The following is a 21,848-nucleotide window of genomic DNA, read 5'->3' on the forward strand; positions in this document are numbered from 1 at the left end:
GACTAAAATGCAGTTGAAGATAATGAAATAACAGTGGTCAAAATACTTACACAAATCAGCAACTTTTCCTCAGATACAGTGAAATTACTTCCAACCATCTTGCTCTGCGATTGCATTGCGATCATAAAGTTGGAAACTGGCAAGGGTCCAGGAAATGGTCGCGTGTTGTTCGCGTGTTGATTGCGCTGCTTGGACCGAGATGGGTCCATATGGCTTCGGCTGTATGGACCACAGTAACTCTTTTCCCTGTCAGGAGCCTAACGCCCCGGGGGGTCAGAGACGGGACCTTTTCGGAGGACCACTGACGTATGCAACCGTCGCAGTTTTTTGTGATGTCACTCTTTAGGTGTGTGCAAATTTTTCCTTGCACCGGGTGGAGTTTTTGGGTTGTGTTTTGCACGCTACAGGCTTTTCAACAGAAAATAACCAGCTGGAGGCAGAATGGTTGCAAAACACTACGGGTTTGTTACCTAACTCTGGGTTTCAAGACCAGTCCACCTCCAGCTGTTGCAAAACTACTACTCCCATCAGCCACGGTCTGTCAGTGCATGCTAAGAATTTTACTTTTGCTGCATCTAGGGTGCCACAGTTTAGAGACCCGTGCATAAAGGCCTGAAAAATGTGGGCCTGCAGAACTTACAATACTAGAAGTGCCAGCATTCCCAGGCATGCTGGAAGTTGTAGTTCTGCAACATCTAAAGGGCAATATGTATTCGAACGTCCTTGGGCCTTGAGGACACTGAAGTCAGGACGTTCGCATACGTCCTATGTCCAATAAAATGTTAAATTCATTATGCTAAATAACAAGGAAAAGTGCCTAAATACACATTTGCCAACCAGGGTGTCTGCAGCTGTCCAGGCATGCTGGGACTTGTAGTTTTGTAAAAGCAGGAGACACATTTTTTGTGAAATACTAATATCTGATCATATATACTAACTTTTAAACTAGACTAAAATGCAGTTGAAGATGATGAAATAACAGTGGTCAAAATACTTACACAAATCAGCAACTTTTCCTCAGACTTAGTGAAATTGCTTCCAACCATGTTGCTGTGTGATTGCGCTGCGATCATAAGTTGGAAACTGGCAAGGCTCCAGGAAATGGTCGCGTGTTGTTCGCGCAATTGCGCATGCGCGATCGAAAAATCGCAATCGCAATATGTATTTTGGTTAAAATATCATACATATTCGATTTCAGAGTGCTGCTACAGCAGTTTTCGAAATATCTGCAATAAATTTCGCATTCGCATGTTGCGATATTTCGATAAAATATCTGGAATATTCTGAGCCAATCAGAGCGCTCCTCCAGCATATCTCGAAATTGCGCAATAAATATCGCATTCGCATGTTGCGATATTTCGATAAAATATCACGAATATTCTGAGCCAATCAGAGCGCTCCTCCAGCATATCTCGAAATTGCGCAATAAATATCGCATTCGCATGTTGCGATATTTCGATAAAATATCACGAATATTCTGAGCCAATCAGAGCGCTCCTCCAGCATATCTCGAAATTGCGCAATAAATATCGCATTCGCATGTTGCGATATTTCGATAAAATATCACGAATATTCTAAGCCAATCAGAGCGCTCCTACCGCAGTTATTAAAAAATCGCAATTATTTTCGCATTCGCAATAGCGAAAAATCGCATTCAATTAATTTCGATAAAATATCACGAATATTCGAATTTAGCGAATATATCTCGAATATTCGAATATATATTCGAGATATATCGCGAAATCGAATATGGCATATTCTGCTCAACACTACACACAGGAAGAAAAGGAGGAGGAGGAGGAGGATTGTGTCAGCATTGACATGGAGGAGAAAGCTCTGTACACACGGCCCAGAATCTCATCAGGAAAAAACATTGTTTTTCCTGACGAGATCCTTGGCAAGATTCTTTTGCCGGCCGAGTGTACACACACTCAATTCAAAAGAACCGGCTTCTCTATTTTTCTCGTCGAGATTCTGGGCAGTTTTCTTGACGAAATACCTCAAAGCCTCATACACACTACTCGGCAAGAAAACTCCAGCAGCTTTCTTGCCGAGAAAACCATGCGTGTGTACGAGGCTGAACACTCAGCAGCAGTCTTCAAGGGATTGTTTTCAGTCCCCAGAAACCCAAGGAGTTGTACATGGCTGGGAGGAGGAAGTTGCGGATCATGTGATCCTTAGTGACCCAGAGGACTCAGAATTGAATACCTCTGCAAACTTACGCTGCATGGCCTCCCTGATTCTGCAAAGCCTGTGAAAGGACCCTAGGATTCGTGGTATCAAGGAGAGGGATCATTACTGGCTGGCAACCCTTCTTGATCCACGTTACGAGGGTAAGGTTGCAGAACTCATCCTGCCTTCGCAGAGGGATCAGAGGATGAAACATCTTCAGGAAGCCTTGAAGGTTTATGCAATGCTTTTCCAGACCCTGGGAGGTTACAATTTCCTGGTGCTGGACAACGTGTGGCTAAGGCTTCGTTCAGTCAGAGAAAGAGCGGTGGAGAAGGTGTCCAGCTGACCAATGTTTTCAGACAATTTTTCAGTCCTCAGCGTCAAAGTCTGATCGGTTCAAGCAACCATCGCCAGCGTCTGCACAAACCTTAGAACCCCTTTAAAGTCTATGGGACTCAAATGTTCAAAATCAAAAGTGCTAATTTTAAAAGCTAATATGCAAGTTGTTGTCCTAAAAAGTGTTTGGGGACCCGTTTTTTGCCCAAGGGAAAATGTATCAATGCAAAAAAAACTTTTTCAAAACTGCCGTTTCTTCAGGAGCAGTGATTTTATTGATGCTTAACCACTTAAGGACCGCCTCCTGCACATATATGTCGGCAGAATGGCACGGCTGGGCACATGTACGTACAGGTACGTCCTGTACTAGTACCCAGCCGTGGGTCGCGGAGCTGAAGAACGGGGAGATCCGTTGCATCGATCGTGTCATCCATTTTATAGGGGTACACAATCGATGTCATCACACCTACAGCCACACCCCCCTACAGTTGTAAACACACATGAGGTCACACATAACCCCATCAACGCCCCCTTGTGGTTAACTCCCAAACTGCAATTGTCATTTTCACAATAAACAATGCAATTTAAATGCATTTTTTGCTGTGAAAATGACAATGGTCCCAAAAATGTGTCAAAATTGTCCGAAGTGTCCGCCATAATGTCGCAGTCACTAAAAACAATCACTGATCGCCGCCATTAGTAGTAAAAAAATTTTTTTTTATAAAAATGCAATAAAACTATGCCCTATTTTGTAAACGCAATAAATTTTGCGCAAACCAACCGATAAACGCTTATTGTGATTTTTTTACCAAAAATAGGTAGAAGAATACATATCGGGATAAACTGAGTAAAAAAAAAATATTATATTATAATAAAATATTATATTATAAAATTTTATATATTTTTGGGGGATATTTATTATAGCAAAAAGTAAAAAATATTGAATTTTTTTCAAAATTGTCGCTCTATTTTTGTTTATAGCGCAACAAATAAAAACCGCAGAGGTGATCAAATACCACCAAAAGAAAGTTTTATTTATGGGGAAAAAAAGGACGCCAATTTTGTTTGGAAGCACGACCGCGCAATTGTCAGTTAAAGCGACGCAGTGTCGAATCGCAAAACGGGGCAAAGTCCTTTAGCTGCATTTTGGTCCGGGTCTTAAGTGGTTAAAGTGAAAAAAAAGTAAAATATTCCTTTAAATATCATACCTGCTGGGTGTCTATAGTATGCCTGTAAAGTAGCGCATGTTTGCCGTGTTTAAAACTGTCCCTGCACAAAATGGCATTTCTATAAGAAAAAAAGTCATTTAAAACTGCTTGCGGCCTTAATGTAATGTCTGGTCCCTGCAATATGGATAAAAATCATTGAGAAAAATGGCATGGGTACCCCCCCCCCCCCCAGGCCATTACCAGCCCCTTTGGGTTTTGGATGAATATTAAGGGGAACCCTGCACCCAAATTTAAAAAAAGAAAGACGTGGGGTCCCCAGGCCCTATATACTCTGAACAGCCATATACAGCCTGTGCAAACAAGACAGGGACTGTAGGTTTGTTGTTAAGTAGAATCTGTTTGTAATTTTGAACTGGTTCATTTTTAAAGTGTAGTTCTAGCCAAAAAATCTATTTTTAAGCTTTCTGGAAAACATAGAGAAGGGTTATCACCCCTGTAACATTTGTTTTGCTGTCTGTGCATCTGTTCAGAAGATTGCACCTCACTTTCTGCCCAGATGTAGTCAGGTAGCTTTAGGTGCACACTGTGCAGAGGACACAGTACCCCAAGTGAAAATACTTGCAGATCCCTGCCTGTGGTATTAGTATGAGGACACCAGCAATTGAATTCAGGTAGCTTTAGGTGCACACTGTGCAGAGGACACAGTACACCATGTGAAAATACTTGCAGATCCCTGCCTGTGGTATTAGTATGAGGACATACTGTGCACACTGTGCAAAGGACACTCACTAAAACTGAATACTAGAGGTCCCTGCCTGTATTTGTATGAGAACATCAGCAATTGTATGCAGGTAAGCTTTAGGTGCACACTGTGCAAAGGACAATAAAACTAATTACTGGAGGTCCCTGCCTGTATTTGTATGAGGACACCAGCAATTGTATTCAGGTAAGTTTTAGGTGCACACTGTGCAAAGGACACTAAAACAAAATACTGAAAGCGGGGGTTCACCCTAAAAACATTTTTCTAACATTACATTGTGCTCACTTCCAACATTGACAGTATGCTGATTTTTTTTGCTGTACATACAATCGTATAGCTATTTTCCCCCCGGCTTCCGGGTAGTGGCTCCCGCGGGAGTAGGCGTTCCTATGCAGAGGCTTAGTGATTGATGTTATGACAAAAACTTCCCCCCGGCGCATAAGGCGCATCACCAGTTTCCGAAAGAAGCCGAACATCAGTGCTCAGTTCGGCTTCTTTCGGAAACTCGTGACGCGCCTTATGCGCCGGGGGAAGTTTTTGTCATCATGTTAATCACTTAGCCTCTGCATAGGAACGCCCACTCCCGTGGGAGCCAGTACCTGAAAGCCAGGGGGAAAATAGCTATACGATTGTATGTACAGCAAAAAAAATCAGCATACTGTCAATGTTGGAAGTGAGCACAATGTAATGTTAGAAAAATGTTTTTAGGGTGAACCTCCGCTTGAAGGTCCCTGCCTGTATTTGTATGAGAACACCAGCAATTGTATTCAGGTAAGCTTTAGGTGCACACTGTGCAGAGGACACAGTACACTAAGTGAAAATACTACAGCTAGCACAATCACCTGCCTGCCTGTCAGTACAGTGGGGATTGAAAGTTTGGGCACCCCTGGTAAAAATTTGTCTTAATGTGCATAACGAAGCCAAGGAAAGATGGAAAAATCTCCAAAAGGCATCAAATTACAGATTAGACATTTTTATAATATGTCAAAAAAAGTTGGATTTTATTTCCATCATTTACACTTTCAAAATTACAGAAAACCAAAAAATGGCGTCTGCAAAAGTTTGGGCACCCTGCAGAGTTAATATCTTGTACTGCCCCCTTTGGCAAGTATCACGGCTTGTAAACGCTTTTTGTAGCCAGCCAAGAGTCTTTCAATTCTTGTTTGAGGGATCTTTGCCCATTCTTCCTTACAAAAGTCTTCCAGTTCTTTGAGATTTCTGGGCTGTCTGTCACACACTGCTCTTTTAAGGTCTATCCATAGATTTTCAATTATGTTGAGGTCAGGAGATTGTGAAGGCCATGGCAAAACCTTCAGTTTACGCCTCTTGATGTAATCCCCCGTGGATTTTGAGGTGTGTTTAGGATCATTATCCATTTGTAGAAGCCATCCTCTCTTTAACTTCAGCTTTTTCACAAATGGCATCAAGTTACAGTGCCTGCCGCCGAGAATGTGTTTTTAGCACGACGGCATCGCGCTGATTCTCGGCGACAGGGTGCCGACATCTCGCACTCACTGGAATAGTAAAAGCACATCCCAGCAAGCGCGTCATAGAAGCGACGGGAGATCCGACTTGGATTCCCGCCAATTCTACACGTGTGCGGCGTTTGTTATGAATCCTGAGGGGGAAGTCCCCGCCAGATTTTAAATAAAAATCTGGCATGGGTTCCCCCCTCAGGAGCATACCGGGCCCTTAGGTCTGGTATGGGTTGTAAAGAGACCCCCCCTACGCCGAAAAAATGGCGTAGGGGGTCCCCCTACAATCCATACCAGACCCGTATCCAAAGCACGCTACCCGGCCGGCCAGGAAAGGAGTGGGGACAAGCGAGCGCCCCCCCCCCCCTCCTGAGCCGTACCAGGCTGCATGCCCTCAACATGGGGGGGTCGGGTGCTCTGGGGCAGGGGGGCGCACTGCGGCCCCCCCACCCCAGAGCACCCTGCCCCCATGTTGATGAGGACAGGGCCCCTTCCCGACAACCCTGGCCGTTGGTTGTCGGGGTATGCGGGCGGAAGGCTTATCGGAATCTGGGAGCCCCCTTTAATAAGCCCCCCCACCCTAAGTGAATGGATATGGGGTACATCGTACCCCTACCCATTCACCTGCCGGGTAGCGTGCTTTGGATACGGGTCTGGTATGGATTGTAGGGGGACCCCCTACGCCGTTTTTTCGGCGTAGGGGGGGTCTCTTTACAACCCATACCAGACCTAAGGGCCCGGTATGCTCCTGAGGGGGGATCCCATGCCGGATTTTTATTTCAAATCCGGCGGGGACTTCCCCCTCAGGATTCATAACAAACGCCGCACACGTGTAGAATTGGCGGGAATCCAAGTCGGATCTCCCGTCGCTTCTATGACGGCTTTCTCTCCATCGCGGCAAGCCAGCTCGGCGCTGGCTCCCGCAATGGGGCTCGTAGGTGCTCAATCTCGCCGAGAAAGGGAGCGAGATTGACACAATATCGCAGTCACCCACTGTACCATCCAAAATTTGCTGAAATTGTATTGAATCCATTTTTCCTTCTACTCGTGAAATGTTCCCTGTGCAACTGGCTGCAATACAACCCCAAAGCATGATTGCTCCACCCCCATGCTTCACAGTTGGACAGAGGTTATTTTCATTAAATTCTTCTCCAAACGTACCTTTGCTCATTCCGGCCAAAAAGTTCTATTTTAACCTCATCGGTCCACAGAACTTGTTTCCAAAATGCATCAGGCTTGTCTATATGTTCATTTGCAAGGTTCAAACGCTGATTTTTGTGGTGAGGACGTAGAAGAGGTTTTCTTCTGATGACTCTTCCATGAAGACCATATTTGTACAAGTATCTCTTTATAGTGGAATAGTGTACCACAACTCCAGTGTCTGCCAGATCTTTTTGGAGGGATCGTGCCGTCAAACGTGGGTTTTGAATTGCTTTTCTCACAATCCTGCGAGCTGTTCTGTCTGATATTTTTCTTGGTCTTCCAGATCTTGCTTTAACTTCCACTGTTCCTGATTGTCATGGTCTTACCTCTTTGCAGGCTTCTTACATCTGACATGTGCTGGCGGCCATATTTGCTTCCTGGGGTTCTTATAAACTTACCACACCCTGCGGCTCCTCCTTCCCACTGGGAGGAGCTGGATGCCTTGCATATATAGGAGGGCTGTTTCTGCAGTTCCTTGCTTGGTCCTCTTGTATACACATGCTCCTGATATTGTGCTGCTGCTCTTGGTTACCGACCCGGCTCCCATGGACGATCCTTCTGGCTCCTGATCCCCGGCTTGTCTCACCACCTCTCTCTTGTTACGGACTCCGGCTTGGCTGACTCATTCCTGGCTATCGACCCTGGCTCCGGTGGAAGACTCTGCTGACTGTTTGATCATCCGTTTGGACTTTAACCTTGCTGTTTGGTTTTTAATAAAGCCTTCCTATTTCATTTATCTGTTGTTGTACGTCTGATTCATGCTTCCGTGACACTGATGACTGCCATTTCTTAATTACATTCCGAGGAACAGAGGATATTGACATCTGAAAACGCTTTGCTATCTTCTTATAGCCTTCTCCAGCTTTGTGAGCGACAACTATTTTCAGTTTCAGTTTTCTAGACAACTGCTTAGAAGAAGCCATGGTGCTGATTGTTGGGGGAGGGTCAGATGAGTCTGGGCATTTAAAAACTTTGAGATTGACATCACCTGGTCTTCCCAGACGATGATGGAGAACAATCCATGACACTGGCAGGTCTCAGCTTTGCAAAGGGAGCAGTGCATGCTAGAAATTCTGCAGGGTGCTCAAACTTTTGCAGACGCCATTTTTTTGTTTTCTGTCATTTTGAAAGTGTAAATGATGGAAATAAAATCTAACTTTTTTTGACATATTATAAGAATGTCTAATCTGTAATGTGATGTCTTTTGGAGATTTTTCCATTTTTCCTTGGCTTCGTTATGCACATTAATACAAATTTTTACCTGGGGTGCCCAAACTTTCCATCCCCACTGTATATTAGGAAGAGAATACAGGAACGGATCTAGCTAAATTGAATACAGTGTATAAATATATATACAACATCTGGGATGTATATATATCCTCTACACACTGTAACTGACTCGCCTGCCTGCTCTATCTAACTCAAATTAAATGACACTCTCTCTCAGCATGCTGCAACACACTACACAAGGCCGCCACACAGGCGGCCTTTTATAGTGTGGGGCGTGTACTAAACCCCCTGAGACATAGTTGGCCAAAGCCACCCTGGCTTTGGCCAATTACGGCTCTCTGTACAGATGGCACTGTGATTGGTCAAGCATGCAGGTCATAGTGCATGCTTGGCCAATCATCAGCCAGCTATGCACTGCAACGCTGCAGTGAATTATGGACCGTGACGCGCCACTCGAATTTGGCGCGAACGTCCCATAACGTTTGCAATTCGATCACTGTATAAATGACAATGGTCCCAACATAGCATCAAAAGTGTCCGATGTGTCAACCATAATGTCGCAGTCACGATAAAAATTGCAGATTGCCGCCATTACTAGTAAAAAAATATTAAAATGCCATAAAACTATCCCCTATTTTGTAGACGCTATAACTTGTGTGCAAACCAATCAATAAACGCTTAATGCAATTTTTTTTTTACCAATAATATGTATAAGAATACGTATCGGTGTAAACTGAGGAAAACATTTTTTTTTTATAACAATTTTTGGGGATATTTATTAAAGCAAAAAGTTTAAAAAATATTGCTTTTTTTCAAAATTGTAGCTCTTTTTTTGTTTATAGTGCATAAAATAAAACCCGCAGAGGTGATCAAATACCACCAAAAGAAAGCTCTATTTCTGGGAAAAAAAGGACATTCATTTTGTTTGGGAGCCACGTCGCACGACCGCGCAATTGTCGGCTAAAGCGACGCAGCGTCGATTCACAAAAAAATGGCCTGGTCATTGGGCAGCCAAATCCTCTGTGGCTGAAGTGGTTAATATAATTCCTGATAGGGATGTTGGTACCTTTCCTATATGGGTCAGAAACTCTCCTGAGGTCTTTAACCCCTAAGGCAGAAAAACAGATCAGATTTGAGGTGTTTAGAGGTGTAAGGAGTCGGGAACTCAGCGTGTGGGCAGGTGTAGGTTGACCTCCTTACACAGGTGGTGCTGTTGTTACCACCTTGCAGGGAGCGTGGAGGACGGGAGGAAGGCCCATTCCTCCTAGGCCTCTTTATGTGTCATTGGGTGGACTGCTGTCCGATTGGATGCTGCCACCTGGGTGACTCCTGTGGCCTTCTTTAGTGAGGGCAGTGCTTACAGAAAGCTCTGTGCCACTGCAGTTGGCGTGAAGGGACAGGAACCTGCTTGACGGGGAGAGTGTGTCTAGTGTAGGGAAAGGTTCCAGAGGAGGAGGGAGGCCCCGTACACACGTCCGAGGAACTCGACGGGCAAAACTCATCGTTTTGCTCGTCGAGTTCTGTGTGAAGCCGCCGAGGATCTCGGCGAGCCAACTTTCCTCATTGAACAACGAGGAAATAGAGAACATGTTCTCTATTTGGCTCGACGAGGAACTCGTCGGCTTCCTCGGCCGAAAGTGTACACACGGCCGGGTTTCTCGGCAGAATTCAGCTCCGATCGAGTTTCTGGCTGAATTCTGCCGAGAAACTCGGTCGTGTGTACGGGGCCGGACAGTATAGTCACTATTAGAGCTTCTAAATGGGAACCTTTCCACTACTAGTATTGGCGGTTTCCCGGTAAATAGCCAACGAGCGTCATTTCTGGCCGACTATCTGACATCACTTCCAGGTTCATCACTTATACAGGTGATTTGTTCACGTGGATTCCAGCATTTACACAGGAACATCAGGTGCATTCAGGTCTCTTGTATTACGGGCCCATCACCTTTCGGGTGATTTGTTCATGTACGTCCCAGCATTTACACCGGAGCAGCAGAGTGCGTATCCCCAGACTGGTTCTCTTTCTTGGTGAAGGTGGATGGAATCTGGATCCTACTAACTCATTGGACTTATCATCATTTTTCACATTATTTTTTCCTTTTGGTATATGGACTTAATTGTGTGTTTTATCATTAATTTTCTTTTACCATATAATTCACTTATTATTTGTGATTATTTATGTTTATGAGCGCAACTTATTTTTATATAACTACTAGTTTTTACTGCATCTGCTCGTCTTTGCAAGTACCACATAACCTTCTGTGAGTGTTGCCAGTTATAAGCCTCTCTATAGAATCACCCACTGTATGTCTGTACCTTCCCTCTGGGGTGCCTACCACCCCGGGCCCTACAGCCTACAAGCACAGAGGTCTCACCAATAAAGTCCCCGAAATATAAAACACTTTCCGGAGGTTTAACACTTCAGCATCTACCAGACAGAGAAGTATTGGCTGTGGGTGTGATAACACATCAGAATTGTATGAGTATAAATTAAAGAAGAAAAAAATCATACAATGCAGAATCTTCTTCCTCTTTTATTATTTTCTACAAATTCCCATTCTTCCTCCACACAGACCAGACACCCCGACTGCAGCGATGGGCCCCCTCCATGTCCTCCTCCTGTGCCCCCTCCGTGTCCTCCTCCTGTGGGCTCTTCTCTGTCCAGGCACAGGTATGTAAGAACATTATAAAGAGGTGATAAAAAAGTATTATTATCAGACAGAGTACATATCATAGATACCCCGACTGGAGCAATGTGCCCCCTTTGTGTCCTCCTTCTGTGTCCCCTCCTGTCCTCCTCCTGTGTCCCCTCCGTGTCCTCCTCCTGTGTCCCCTCTGTGTCCTCCTCCTGTGCCCCCTCCGTGTCCTCCTCCTGTGTCCCCTCTGTGTCCTCCTCCTGTGTCCCCTCCGTGTCCCCCTCCTGTGTCCCCTCTGTGTCCTCCTCCTGTGTCCCCTCCGTGTCCTCCTCCTGTTTCCCCTCCCTGACCTCCTCCTGTGTCCCCTCCGTGTCCTCCTCCTAAGTCCCCTCCGTGTCCTCCTCCTGTGGGCTCTTCTCTTTCCAGGCACAGGTATGTAAGAACATTGTAAAGGAGGTGATAATACAATATTATTATCTATTTAAGTTTTCTTTTACATGGTACCTCAGTCCATGCAGATATTAGACATTACATAAGGCAATATTGTTTGAACCAGACATGTTTTCTCTGTCAGTGGGTGAAAGTTGTCAGGTGACATTTATCATGGTTGTCAATGGATTTGCAATGCTGGATTTTTGTGTTTTTTTGTAATTTCTATAATAAAGAACTTGTCAAAAACTCCTATGTATGGAGTTCAGCCTGCGGAATGGTTCCCGGGGGTTACAGCAGAATCTGCCACATTATCATTTGCATTGCCCCACTTAATCGGGCTGTATATACACTTGCAGTTGAGGCAATAAAAACACATTGATGAGCCGTGTTTTTATCACTCCCCCAACCGCTCCCCCTGAAGCTGGTAAGGCAGGAATGGGGCTATTTAATGTTTTTTGGTCACAGTCGGGTAATCCTTTTGCTGCGGTTCCTGACAGTTAATATAAAGGAGTCCATAACTTTAATGAATTAATTTACAAGGATTCCTCCACCTGTGTCTAAAAAACATTAAACAGCCCAGTTTCTCCCCCCCCACCCGCCTTGTGCTGAACAAATGGGGCCCGAGGAAGTCTTATTTTTTATTGTTGCAGACTGTAATGCCCTGAATTATAAAGCCTCACTCTTCCCCCGGGCCCCCTGATGATATTCAGGGGCCCAGACCCTGTACAGGAGGGCTGACTCCACCCCTTATCGGCAGCCATAGTTATGTAGGAAAAGTAATAAATAGAAAAGAAACATTTATTTCGTCCTGCAAGTTTTCTTTATTTTGTAAAAAAAACTAATGGGCCCCAAAAAAATGCCTATACCGGACCCTCATCCTCCTTGATCCTCCTAGATGAGGGTCTGCTATATATTTTGGGGGTTCCTGTTGAATTCTTTACAAATAAAGAGAGTATGTAAGGACATGAGAATTACCAGCATTGTAAACAGATTTCCTTCCTTTGTAAATGTCACTTTTGCTGTACTACTTGTTTAGATGGTAGAGATTGGCCACTTCACAGGCAGGTTTAGGGGACCCCTTTGCATTAAAGTCAATCTTCCTTACCAAGCTATTTTTAAATATTAGATTTGCAATGTTATATGTCCCCAGAGGCAGTGCCCAACCCATGCATACCCATGCATTTTTTTGCCAATCCTTTAGCTATTAGCCTTACAAATGGAGAACATTTATGTGAAAGATTCAACTCCCATTGACTCAGGGCTGGGGATAGGGGGTACAGGCAGTCCCAGCCTAGGTGCCTGGCCCTTTATTCCAGTAGGGGGGGGGGGGGGACAAGCCCAGCAAGGGCTGCCTGTAGCTTTCCCCCCAGAGTGCATTGTGTTCCCCCCAGTCTCCTGTATGTATATTCCCCATCCAGAGCCCCCTGGTGGTGGGAGCCGGCAGACATGCTTACAGAGCACAGAATCTTCTCCCTATATGGTTGAAGATGGGTGGGCGGGGGTGTGGCCACATTCTACCATCCTCTGGTGACCACTGCACTCTGGCTGAAGCTTCTGAAGATGGTGTGACACCAAGGAGGAGAAAATATGGCAGCTGGGCTTTGTCCTCCAGTCATGTGATACGAGGCTGACCTCTCTGCTTTCCCCTGACCTGCCACTGCTTCTGGTCAGTACCTGCCTTGCTTCTATACACTGCCCTAGCACAATATACTGACCTGACACTATATACTGTCCTACCACTATATACCTGTGGGTAGGTGCTTCAGCAGTAAAGACACTGGCAAATAACAACAATTGTATTGAAGGAATGGTCGAAAGGTACAACAACCCAGTGGGAAGGTTCCTGGCTGGGAACACTCATTTGTGTGTTCAAACTTGTAGATTGGAGCAAATTCTGATGCCCCGAGAGCATCTTTCTCCAAGGGCAGAATGTGACCTGGCTAGTATTATATTAGATAATATTAGCCCAATGGTGAGGATTTGATGCAGTATGGTGTGTCCAGTGGCGGTGCGTCTATAGAGGGCGCTGGAAACCCGCCCCCTCTGGCTCTCGCACTGCCACTGAAATAACATAGATTCATGCATTGCATGAATCTATGTTATTGTTGCCGGCCGCTGCCGCCGACTATTCAGATGGCCGGACTGCAAACGTTGGCCACCTGAATAACGGCAGCTGGTTGGCTGTGCGGAAGTGCCTATCAGAGCCAGCGGCTCTGATATGCTTTCCGAGTACAGCCCTCCGGCTCTCGGAAGCTTATCTAAGGGACGTACGGGTGGTGCGTTCCTTAGATAAGACTGACAGGCGTCTCAGCCAATCAGGTTCGCCGGTTCTGGTTAACGGTAACCTGATTGGCTGAAGCGTCATCGAGGGCGGGAGAAGACATCGAGGGACGTGGAAGGAGGATGGCTGACCCACAGAAAGGTAAGTGCCAGGCGGGGGGGGGAGGGGCATTATACTGCGCACAGTGGCATCAATGGGCATTATACTGGGCGCAGTGGCATCAATGGGCATTATACTGGGCACAGTGGCATCAATGGGCACAGTGGCGACAAAGGGCACAGTGGCGACAAAGGGCACAGTGGCTGCGTTTGATGGCATGGCACAGTGTCTGCGTTTGATGGCATGGCACAGTGGCTGCCTTTGATGGCATGGCATAGTGGTGACAATTGATGACAGTGGCTGTGTTTGATGGCATGGCACAGTGGCTGCATGTGATGGCATGGCACAGTGGTGACAATTGATTGCACAGTGGCTGCGTTTGATGGCATGGTACAGTGGCTGCATTTGATGGCATGGCAAAGTGGTGACAATTGATGGCACAGTGGCTGCGTTTGATGGCATGGCACAGTGGTGGCAATTGATGGCACAGTGGCTGCATTTGATGGCATGGTACAGTGGCTGCGTTTGATGGCATGGCACAGTGACTGCATTTGATGGCATGGCACAGTGGTGACAATTGATGGCACAGTGGCTGCGTTTGATGGCATGGCACAGTGGTGACAATTGATGGCACAGTGGCTGCATTTGATAGGCACAATGGCTGCATTTGATGGGCACAGTGAGGCTGCAATTGTTTTTTTTTCCGTTTGCGCCCCCAAAAAATGTTGAGCACCAGCCGCCACTGGGCATGTCCCTAGTCTGTCCCTACTAATCCTGTTGTCCAGAACCTTTCCCTACCGCTATTCACTCTCCCTGACAGATGGGTGACCTGTCCCTGCACTATCCACTCGCTAAAAGGCCCAGAGACAGGCACGTAAAAAGATTCTGCTGACCCAAGATAGCCGCTGAGGTCACCTGAATGGAGCATAGCCAACTGGAATGCTGCCCAGGGGCCAAGGAAACCATAGAGAGACCAGTTTTTCTTGACTTCCTCTCTAACTGAATTACCGATCTAGCTGAGCGCCACCTACAGCAGAGAACAGAGAGCGCACTGCCTACATACCGCCATGTCACTATATACTGCACTCTCTATATACCTCCCTCCCTACCACTACACACTTCCCAGCCTATATTCTATATACTGCCTGACCTTTCATTTGTTACATGTACCCCCCATGTGTATGCATGAATCCATGCGGATGCCCACTAGAGACATATGTGTGCATGTCAGCACTTGCATACATATATATACACACACATATGTACACATACATACACATGGATGCACATACACATATAGTATCTCACTAAAGTGAGTACACCCCTCAGTCACATTTTTGTAAATCTTTTCTTGTATCTTTTCATGTGACAACACTGAAGAAATGACACTATGGGGCTGATTTACCAAGCCTTTTACTCCGTTTTGCCATTTACTAAAGAAATACGCTGCTAGTGCAGTGTATTTCCCTAGTTACTAATGTGCTCCGTGCGCCCAGAAGAGGGTGCATTGTGCACCAGTACAGACCTGGCGCACGGCACATTGAAATGTAAATTGCGGGGGTTTGGGCGGGAGTTTATTAGGGGGGGAGGTGGGGGGATGCAGGGGAAGTGAAGTGACATATGTTTGAATGTGTTTGGCGGGCCGAATTGAAAGGGAAAGTGTTTTTTGAAAACAGATCCCCGTACGCTTGCACAGTGCACCTGAACCTCGGGAGGTTCATTTGCATACTGGGCATGCGCAGAGAGAAATTTCGGCGCTTCCCTGCGCCTTGTCAGTACGCCGTGAAAATCTTGGTAAATACCAAGCGGCGTACCCGTGAATGCGCTGCATGACGCGGCGCACGGGAATCTCCGAGCTGTTTTCAGCCATGAAGGGGAACTCCGCGCCAAATTTCAAACTTGAAATCGGCGCGGGTCCCCCTTCAGGGCTACATTAGGCTCTTAGGCTTGGTCCGGAACGTGAGGGGTTAAACCCGCGCCGATTCGGCGCGGGGTTCCCCCCCCCAGATCCAGACCAAGCCCTCATCCCAAGCACGCAGTCTGGCCCGGACAGGAATGGGGGTGGGGACGAGCGAGCGCACCCCCCCTCCTGAGCCGTACCAGACCGCATGCCCTCAACATGGGGGAGTGTGTGCTGTGGGGGAGGGGGGCACTGCCCCCCCACCCCACAGCACTCTTGTCCCCATGTCGATAGGGACAAGAGCCTCTTCCCGACAACCCTTGCCATTGGTTGTCGGGGTATGCGGGCGGGGGCTAATCGGAATCTGCGAGCTCCCTTTAATAAGGGGGCCCCCAGATGCCGGCCCCCCACCCTATGTGAATGAGTATGGGGTACATCGTACCTCTACCCATTTACATGGGGGAAAGTGTAAAGTAAAATAAAACACCACACAGAATAAAATATTTTATTAATCTGCTCCGGAGCCCCCCCTTTCTTCTTTAGCTCTCTTACAAGGGGGGGTTTCTTCTCTCCCGATCTTCTGCCGGAACCCTGGGCTTCGGTGATTTCTGCCGGGGGAGGGCGCCATCCCTCGGTCCTCTCCGGAGCCTTCCGCCGGGTGCCCCCACCCCATTTAAGCTCTTTTACATTAGGGGGGGGCATCCGGACTTCGGGGTCTTCTGCCGGGGGATGGCGCCTATCCCCCGGTCTTTCCGGTGCCTTCCGCCAGGGTTCCGGTCTTCCTGGTCTTCTGCCGGGGGTGCGCCAACTCCCAGGTCTTTTCTCTTCTGTCTTCTCTGCTCCCTCTTCTGCCTGGCTCCCCCGCGGAGCCAGGGCTTTCTTCCGTCTTCTTTCTTCTCTCTTCCTTCTTCTGCCTGTCTCCTCCGGGAGCCCAGGGCTTGTCTGCGCTGTCCTCTCCCTTCTCTTCCATTGGATGTTGACACGACGAGGTTCCGCGCTGACATGCCGTGTCAGCGGCGGGCATGGACTTATATAGGGTAATGCCACCATGTGACCTCAACCCATGTGACATCACATTCCCATCATGCCCAGGGAATGTGATGTCACATGGGTTGAGGTCACATGGTGGCATTGCCCTATATAAGTCCATGCCCGCTGCTCAGACGGCATGTCAGCGCCGGACCTCGTCGTGTCAACATCGAATGGAAGAGAAGGGAGAAGACAGCGGAGACAAACCCTGTGCTCCGCGGAGGAGACAGGCAGAAGCGGAAGGCATCGCAGAAGCCCGCGGGTGTCGCCCCCCGGCGGAAAACACCGTAGAAGCCCGGGACCCTCCCCCAAAGGCAGGAGCCTCACTGGTGAAGGGGGTCCCGGTGAATTACGGCGCTGAAGACGGGGGTGGGGTGCAAGTGCACCCCCCCCCCGCAGAAACCGTCGAAGCCCGGGACCCTCCCCCAAAGGCAAGGAGCCTCACTGGTGAAGGGGGTCCCGGTGAAAGACGGCGAAGCACGGGGCCTAATGGGGTGGTGGTGGGGGGCCCCGGCAGAAGACCCTCGGCAGACTAATAAATTAATTTATTCATGTGTGGTGTTTTATTTCTTTACATTTTTTCCCCCAGGTGAATGGGTAGGGGTACGATGTACCCCCATACTCCTTCACATAGGGTGGGGGGCCGGAATCTGAGGGCCACCTTATTAAAGGGGCCTCTCAGATTCTGATAAGCCCCCCGCCCGCATACCCCGACAACCAACGCCCAGGGTTGTCGGGAAGAGGCTCTTGTCCCTATCGACATGGGGACAAGAGTGCTCTGGGGTGGGGGGGCAGTGCCCCCCTCCCCCACAGCACACACTCCCCCATGTTGAGGGCATGCGGTCTGGTACGGCTCAGGAGGGGGGGGGGGCGCTCGCTCGTCCCCGCCCCCATTCCTGTCCGGCCAGACTGCGTGCCTGGGATGAGGGCTTGGTTTGGATCTTGGGGGGAACCCCACGCTGGTTTTCGCCGCGGGTTTAACCTCTTATGTTCCAGACCAAGCCTAAGAGCCTGGTATGCACCTGAAGGGGAACCCACATTTTTTTTTTTTTGGGGTCTGGAGTTCCCCTTCATGAACAGCGATCTGTCATTTACCATGTCAGTCCCCCCCCCCCCTTCAGTTAGAACACACCCAGGGAACATATTTAACCCCTCCCTCGCACCTAGTGTTAACCCCTTCCCTGCCAGTGGCATTTTTACAGTAAGCAATGCATTTTTACAGCACTGATCGCTAGAAAAATGCCAATGGTTCCAAAAAAGTGTCCGATGTGTCCGCCATAATGTCGCAGTACCGATAAAAATCACTGATCGCCGCAATAACTTGTTAAATAAAAAGTACAACAAAAATGCCATATTTTGGAGACTTTTGCCAAAACCAATCAATAAACGCTAATTGCGAGTTTTTGGGAACCAAAAAGATGTAGAATATGTATCGGCCTAAACTGAGGGATTTATTTATTTTTTAGAATATATATTTTAGGGGATATTTATTATAGCAAAAAGTCAAAATTACTCTTTTTGGTTTTTTAAATTGTCGCTCTATTTTTGGTTATAGCTCGAAAAATTCAAAAAACGCAGAGGTGATCAAATACCACCAAAATAAAGCTCTCTTTGTGGGAAAAAAAAAGGTTGCCAATTTTTTTTGGGAGCCACGTCGCACGACTGCGCAATTGTCAGTTAAAGCGACGCCGTGCCGAATCACAAAAACTGGCCCGGTCATTGACCAGCAATATGGTCCGGGGCTCAAGTGGTTAAAAATTCACAAAACACTAAAGTTAGCCCAATTTTTGGTGATAATGTGAAAGATGATACACCGAGTAAATAGATACCTTACATGTCACGCTTTACTATTGAAAACACTCCTGCAATGGGGCCAAAATGCATTACTTAAAAAAATCCCCATAGGTGACTTTTTTTTTTTTTCTCAGGTTACCAGTTTATAGCTACAGAGAAAGTCTAGTGCTAAAAGTATTACTCTCGCTCTAACGCACGCGTCACTACCTCACATGTGTGGTTTGAACGGTGTTTACATATGTGGGCGTGACTTACGCAAGTCCCGCCCACATATATAAACATCATTCAAACCACACATGTGAGGTATTGACGCGTGCGTTAGAGCGAGAGCAAGACTTTTAGCACTAGACCTTCTTTGTAACTATAAACTGGTAACCTGAAAAAATAAAAAGGTCGCCTATGGGGAATTTCAAGTACTGAATTTTGGCCCCATTCCAGGCGTGTTTGCAATAGTAAAGCGTGACATGTAAGGTATCTATTTACTCGGTGTAACATCATCTTTCACATTATCAAAAAAAAATTGGACTAACTTTAGTGTTTTGTGAATTTTTAACCACTTGAGCCCGGACCATATTTCTGGTCAATGACCGGGCCAGTTTTTGTGATTCGGCACGGCGTCGCTTTAACTGACAATTGCGCAGTCGTGCGACGTGGCTCCCAAACAAAATTGGCAACCTTTTTTTTCCCACAAATAGATTATTAAATGTGCGTGTTTACTTCTGTCTTTAACACCTCCCCTTCAGGCTGGAAAGCATCAGATCAGGGAAAAAAAAAAAAAAAAAAGCTCTCATGCCATTGCAGCTTGGTTCCTACATGTGTGATGAACTGAGCATGCTCAAACACTTAGAAAAAAATTATCCTTTCTTTTTAAAAGGTGAAAAACACTTGGATGCTCATAGAGCGTGGTTTGGGTTAATACCAGGTGTGCGCAATTACAAGCTCACCCAAACTAGAGACTGCAATTTGACAAATCTTTCACCGCTCCAGGTGAGCCTCGTATATCATTAAGGGTTGTTGAACCACCAGGGTGCTGGCGATGCTGATTATAGCAAATGGACGAAAAAACTCTGGATAGCCGCACTCCAAAATAACTAAAATAAAGTTGGTCTTTTATTTTCAAATGCACATGCATTCACCGCAAACAACAGGTACAGTATTGGCCGACGCGTTTCACGCTGTACTTCAGCGCTTAGTCATGGCTAACATAGGTTCATACTAACACAACATAAATACCAAAATCACCATCATGTGAAAAAGACATCCGCCAATGGCAGAGTTCAATCAATCAAATAATTAGACTAACAATTAATTGCAAGCACATTCAATATGGAGCAGGTGATGAGGCCTTCCTCAGAATTGATAAATTGAAAAAAAAAATTAAAATAATATAAAAATGATATAAAAGTATACATACAAAAATTTAAAAAATCTAAAGAAATCACACATAGTATACATAAAGCATATAAAACACATACACATACATAATGACAAAACACCTATGTATATCCCTACAATGCTCCAAGATTATGAAGTCACACTTTTAGCCCGTGTATAGCTATACTAAAATGAATGAGATTAATAAAGTGTATGCATGTTCTATGACCATTAGGAGGATAATAGTATTGTGCATTAAAGAGTGAACATCTGGTATTTAAATGTGAACACTTCTGTGTAATATTAATGTGAATTACCTCATTTGTACGAGTTAAAGAAATGAACATTAAAGTGCTTCTATATTCTTGTTTTTCGTTTTGGTTTATCAATCTCATTCATTTTAGTATAGCTATACACGGGCTAAAAGTGTGACTTCATAATCTTGGAGCATTGTAGGGATATACATAGGTGTTTTGTCATTATGTATGTGTATGTGTTTTATATGCTTTATGTATACTATGTGTGATTTCTTTAGATTTTTTACATTTTTGTATGTATACTTTTATATCATTTTTATATTATTTTAAACATTTTTTCAATTTATCAATTCTGAGGAAGGCCTCATCACCTGCTCCATATTGAATGTGCTTGCAATTAATTGTTAGTCTAATTATTTAATTGATTGAACTCTGCCATTGGCGGATGTCTTTTTCACATGATGGTGATTTTGGTATTTATGTTGTGTTAGTATGAACCTATGTTAGCCATGACTAAGCGCTGAAGTACAGCGTGAAACGCGTCGGCCAATACTGTACCTGTTGTTTGCGGTGAATGCATGTGCATTTGAAAATAAAAGACCAACTTTATTTTAGTTATTTTGGAGTGCGGCTATCCAGAGTTTTTTCGTCCATTTGCTATAATCAGCATCGCCAGCACCCTGGTGGTTCAACAACCCTTAATGATATACGAGGCTCACCTGGAGCGGTGAAAGATTTGTCTGTGTGTTCTTTCTGGATCTTGCATCCTCTAATCACCAGCTCGGGAGCCTCTATCAACGGGAACTCAGTTTTGACACTTTGGAATCACCAGTCTCTTCTATGGAACCAAGCACATCTTCATCTGCGGCTCCAGATGCAGTTTTTAGCAGAACCCTCAAACCTTCAACAGAGAACCCGTTCCGATTGGGGACCTATACCACCTCAGCACCCAGCCAAGACAACAGTCCCTGTTGTACGCTGTACTGGGATACTCACTTCTTGTCGGATTACATTACCTCACAGCAAATACCTCGGGGTCTTCGCATCAAAAAGTTCCCTACCACGGAGTTATGCAACGAGACACTGAAACAAGAATGGACTGATACATTGAATAAATGCTCATTTACTCTTATGAGCATACTCATCAAATCCAACTTAGAGCAAGTCAATGTATTACAAAATGATATGACATCTGTCCAAAAGGAACTTACCATTATGCAAACGCACCCCGACTTTGCTGACCTGGACGGAAAGCTAAGTAAGCGACTGGACAAACTTGAAAAATTTGTCATCGACACCAAAAGGGGAAAACAACTAAGAGATCGTGCTGACTATGAAAGTAATAAAGTCTACATACGCACACAGTTTCCCTTTCAGTCCAGACGTCCCAGGAAGAACAGAACAAAAAAGGTCAGCTTCTCCGATATAGAAAACGATGTAGCATATGACACCCTGGTTACATCAGGATCGGAGTCATCACCGGATCGTCCCAACACTACACCCAGCCCCCTGCCAGATCTGGATTCACAACCTGATGGACACCCTCATGGAGGCAAGAGTACCAAGAAACGAAAATCTACCATAAAAAGACCAGAAGGGGAGGTAAGAGACATCAAAATTCCACGCACTCCATATGCCTTACGGGGAACCAGAAGAAAGTGATAGACAATGTCATCAATATTTCCAAGAAGGCCTTGAGCA

The 21,848-nt window shown here is 45.9% G+C and overlaps 1 protein-coding gene across 1 annotated transcript in view; it reads left to right on the plus strand.

The window, feature by feature from the left end:
• The first annotated feature begins 10,921 nt into the window (after positions 1 to 10,921).
• The window catches only part of LOC120921619, a 54,418-nt gene continuing 43,491 nt past the window's right edge, over positions 10,922 to 21,848 (plus strand). Inside the window, exon 1 of the mRNA XM_040334128.1 lies at positions 10,922 to 11,016. Coding sequence (XP_040190062.1) covers positions 10,941 to 11,016 — 76 coding nt within the window. The 5' untranslated portion in view covers positions 10,922 to 10,940. The remainder of the gene's footprint in view (positions 11,017 to 21,848) is intronic.

The sequence above is a fragment of the Rana temporaria genome (assembly GCF_905171775.1).
Source record: "Rana temporaria chromosome 2 unlocalized genomic scaffold, aRanTem1.1 chr2j, whole genome shotgun sequence".
Lineage (NCBI taxonomy): Eukaryota > Metazoa > Chordata > Amphibia > Anura > Ranidae > Rana > Rana temporaria.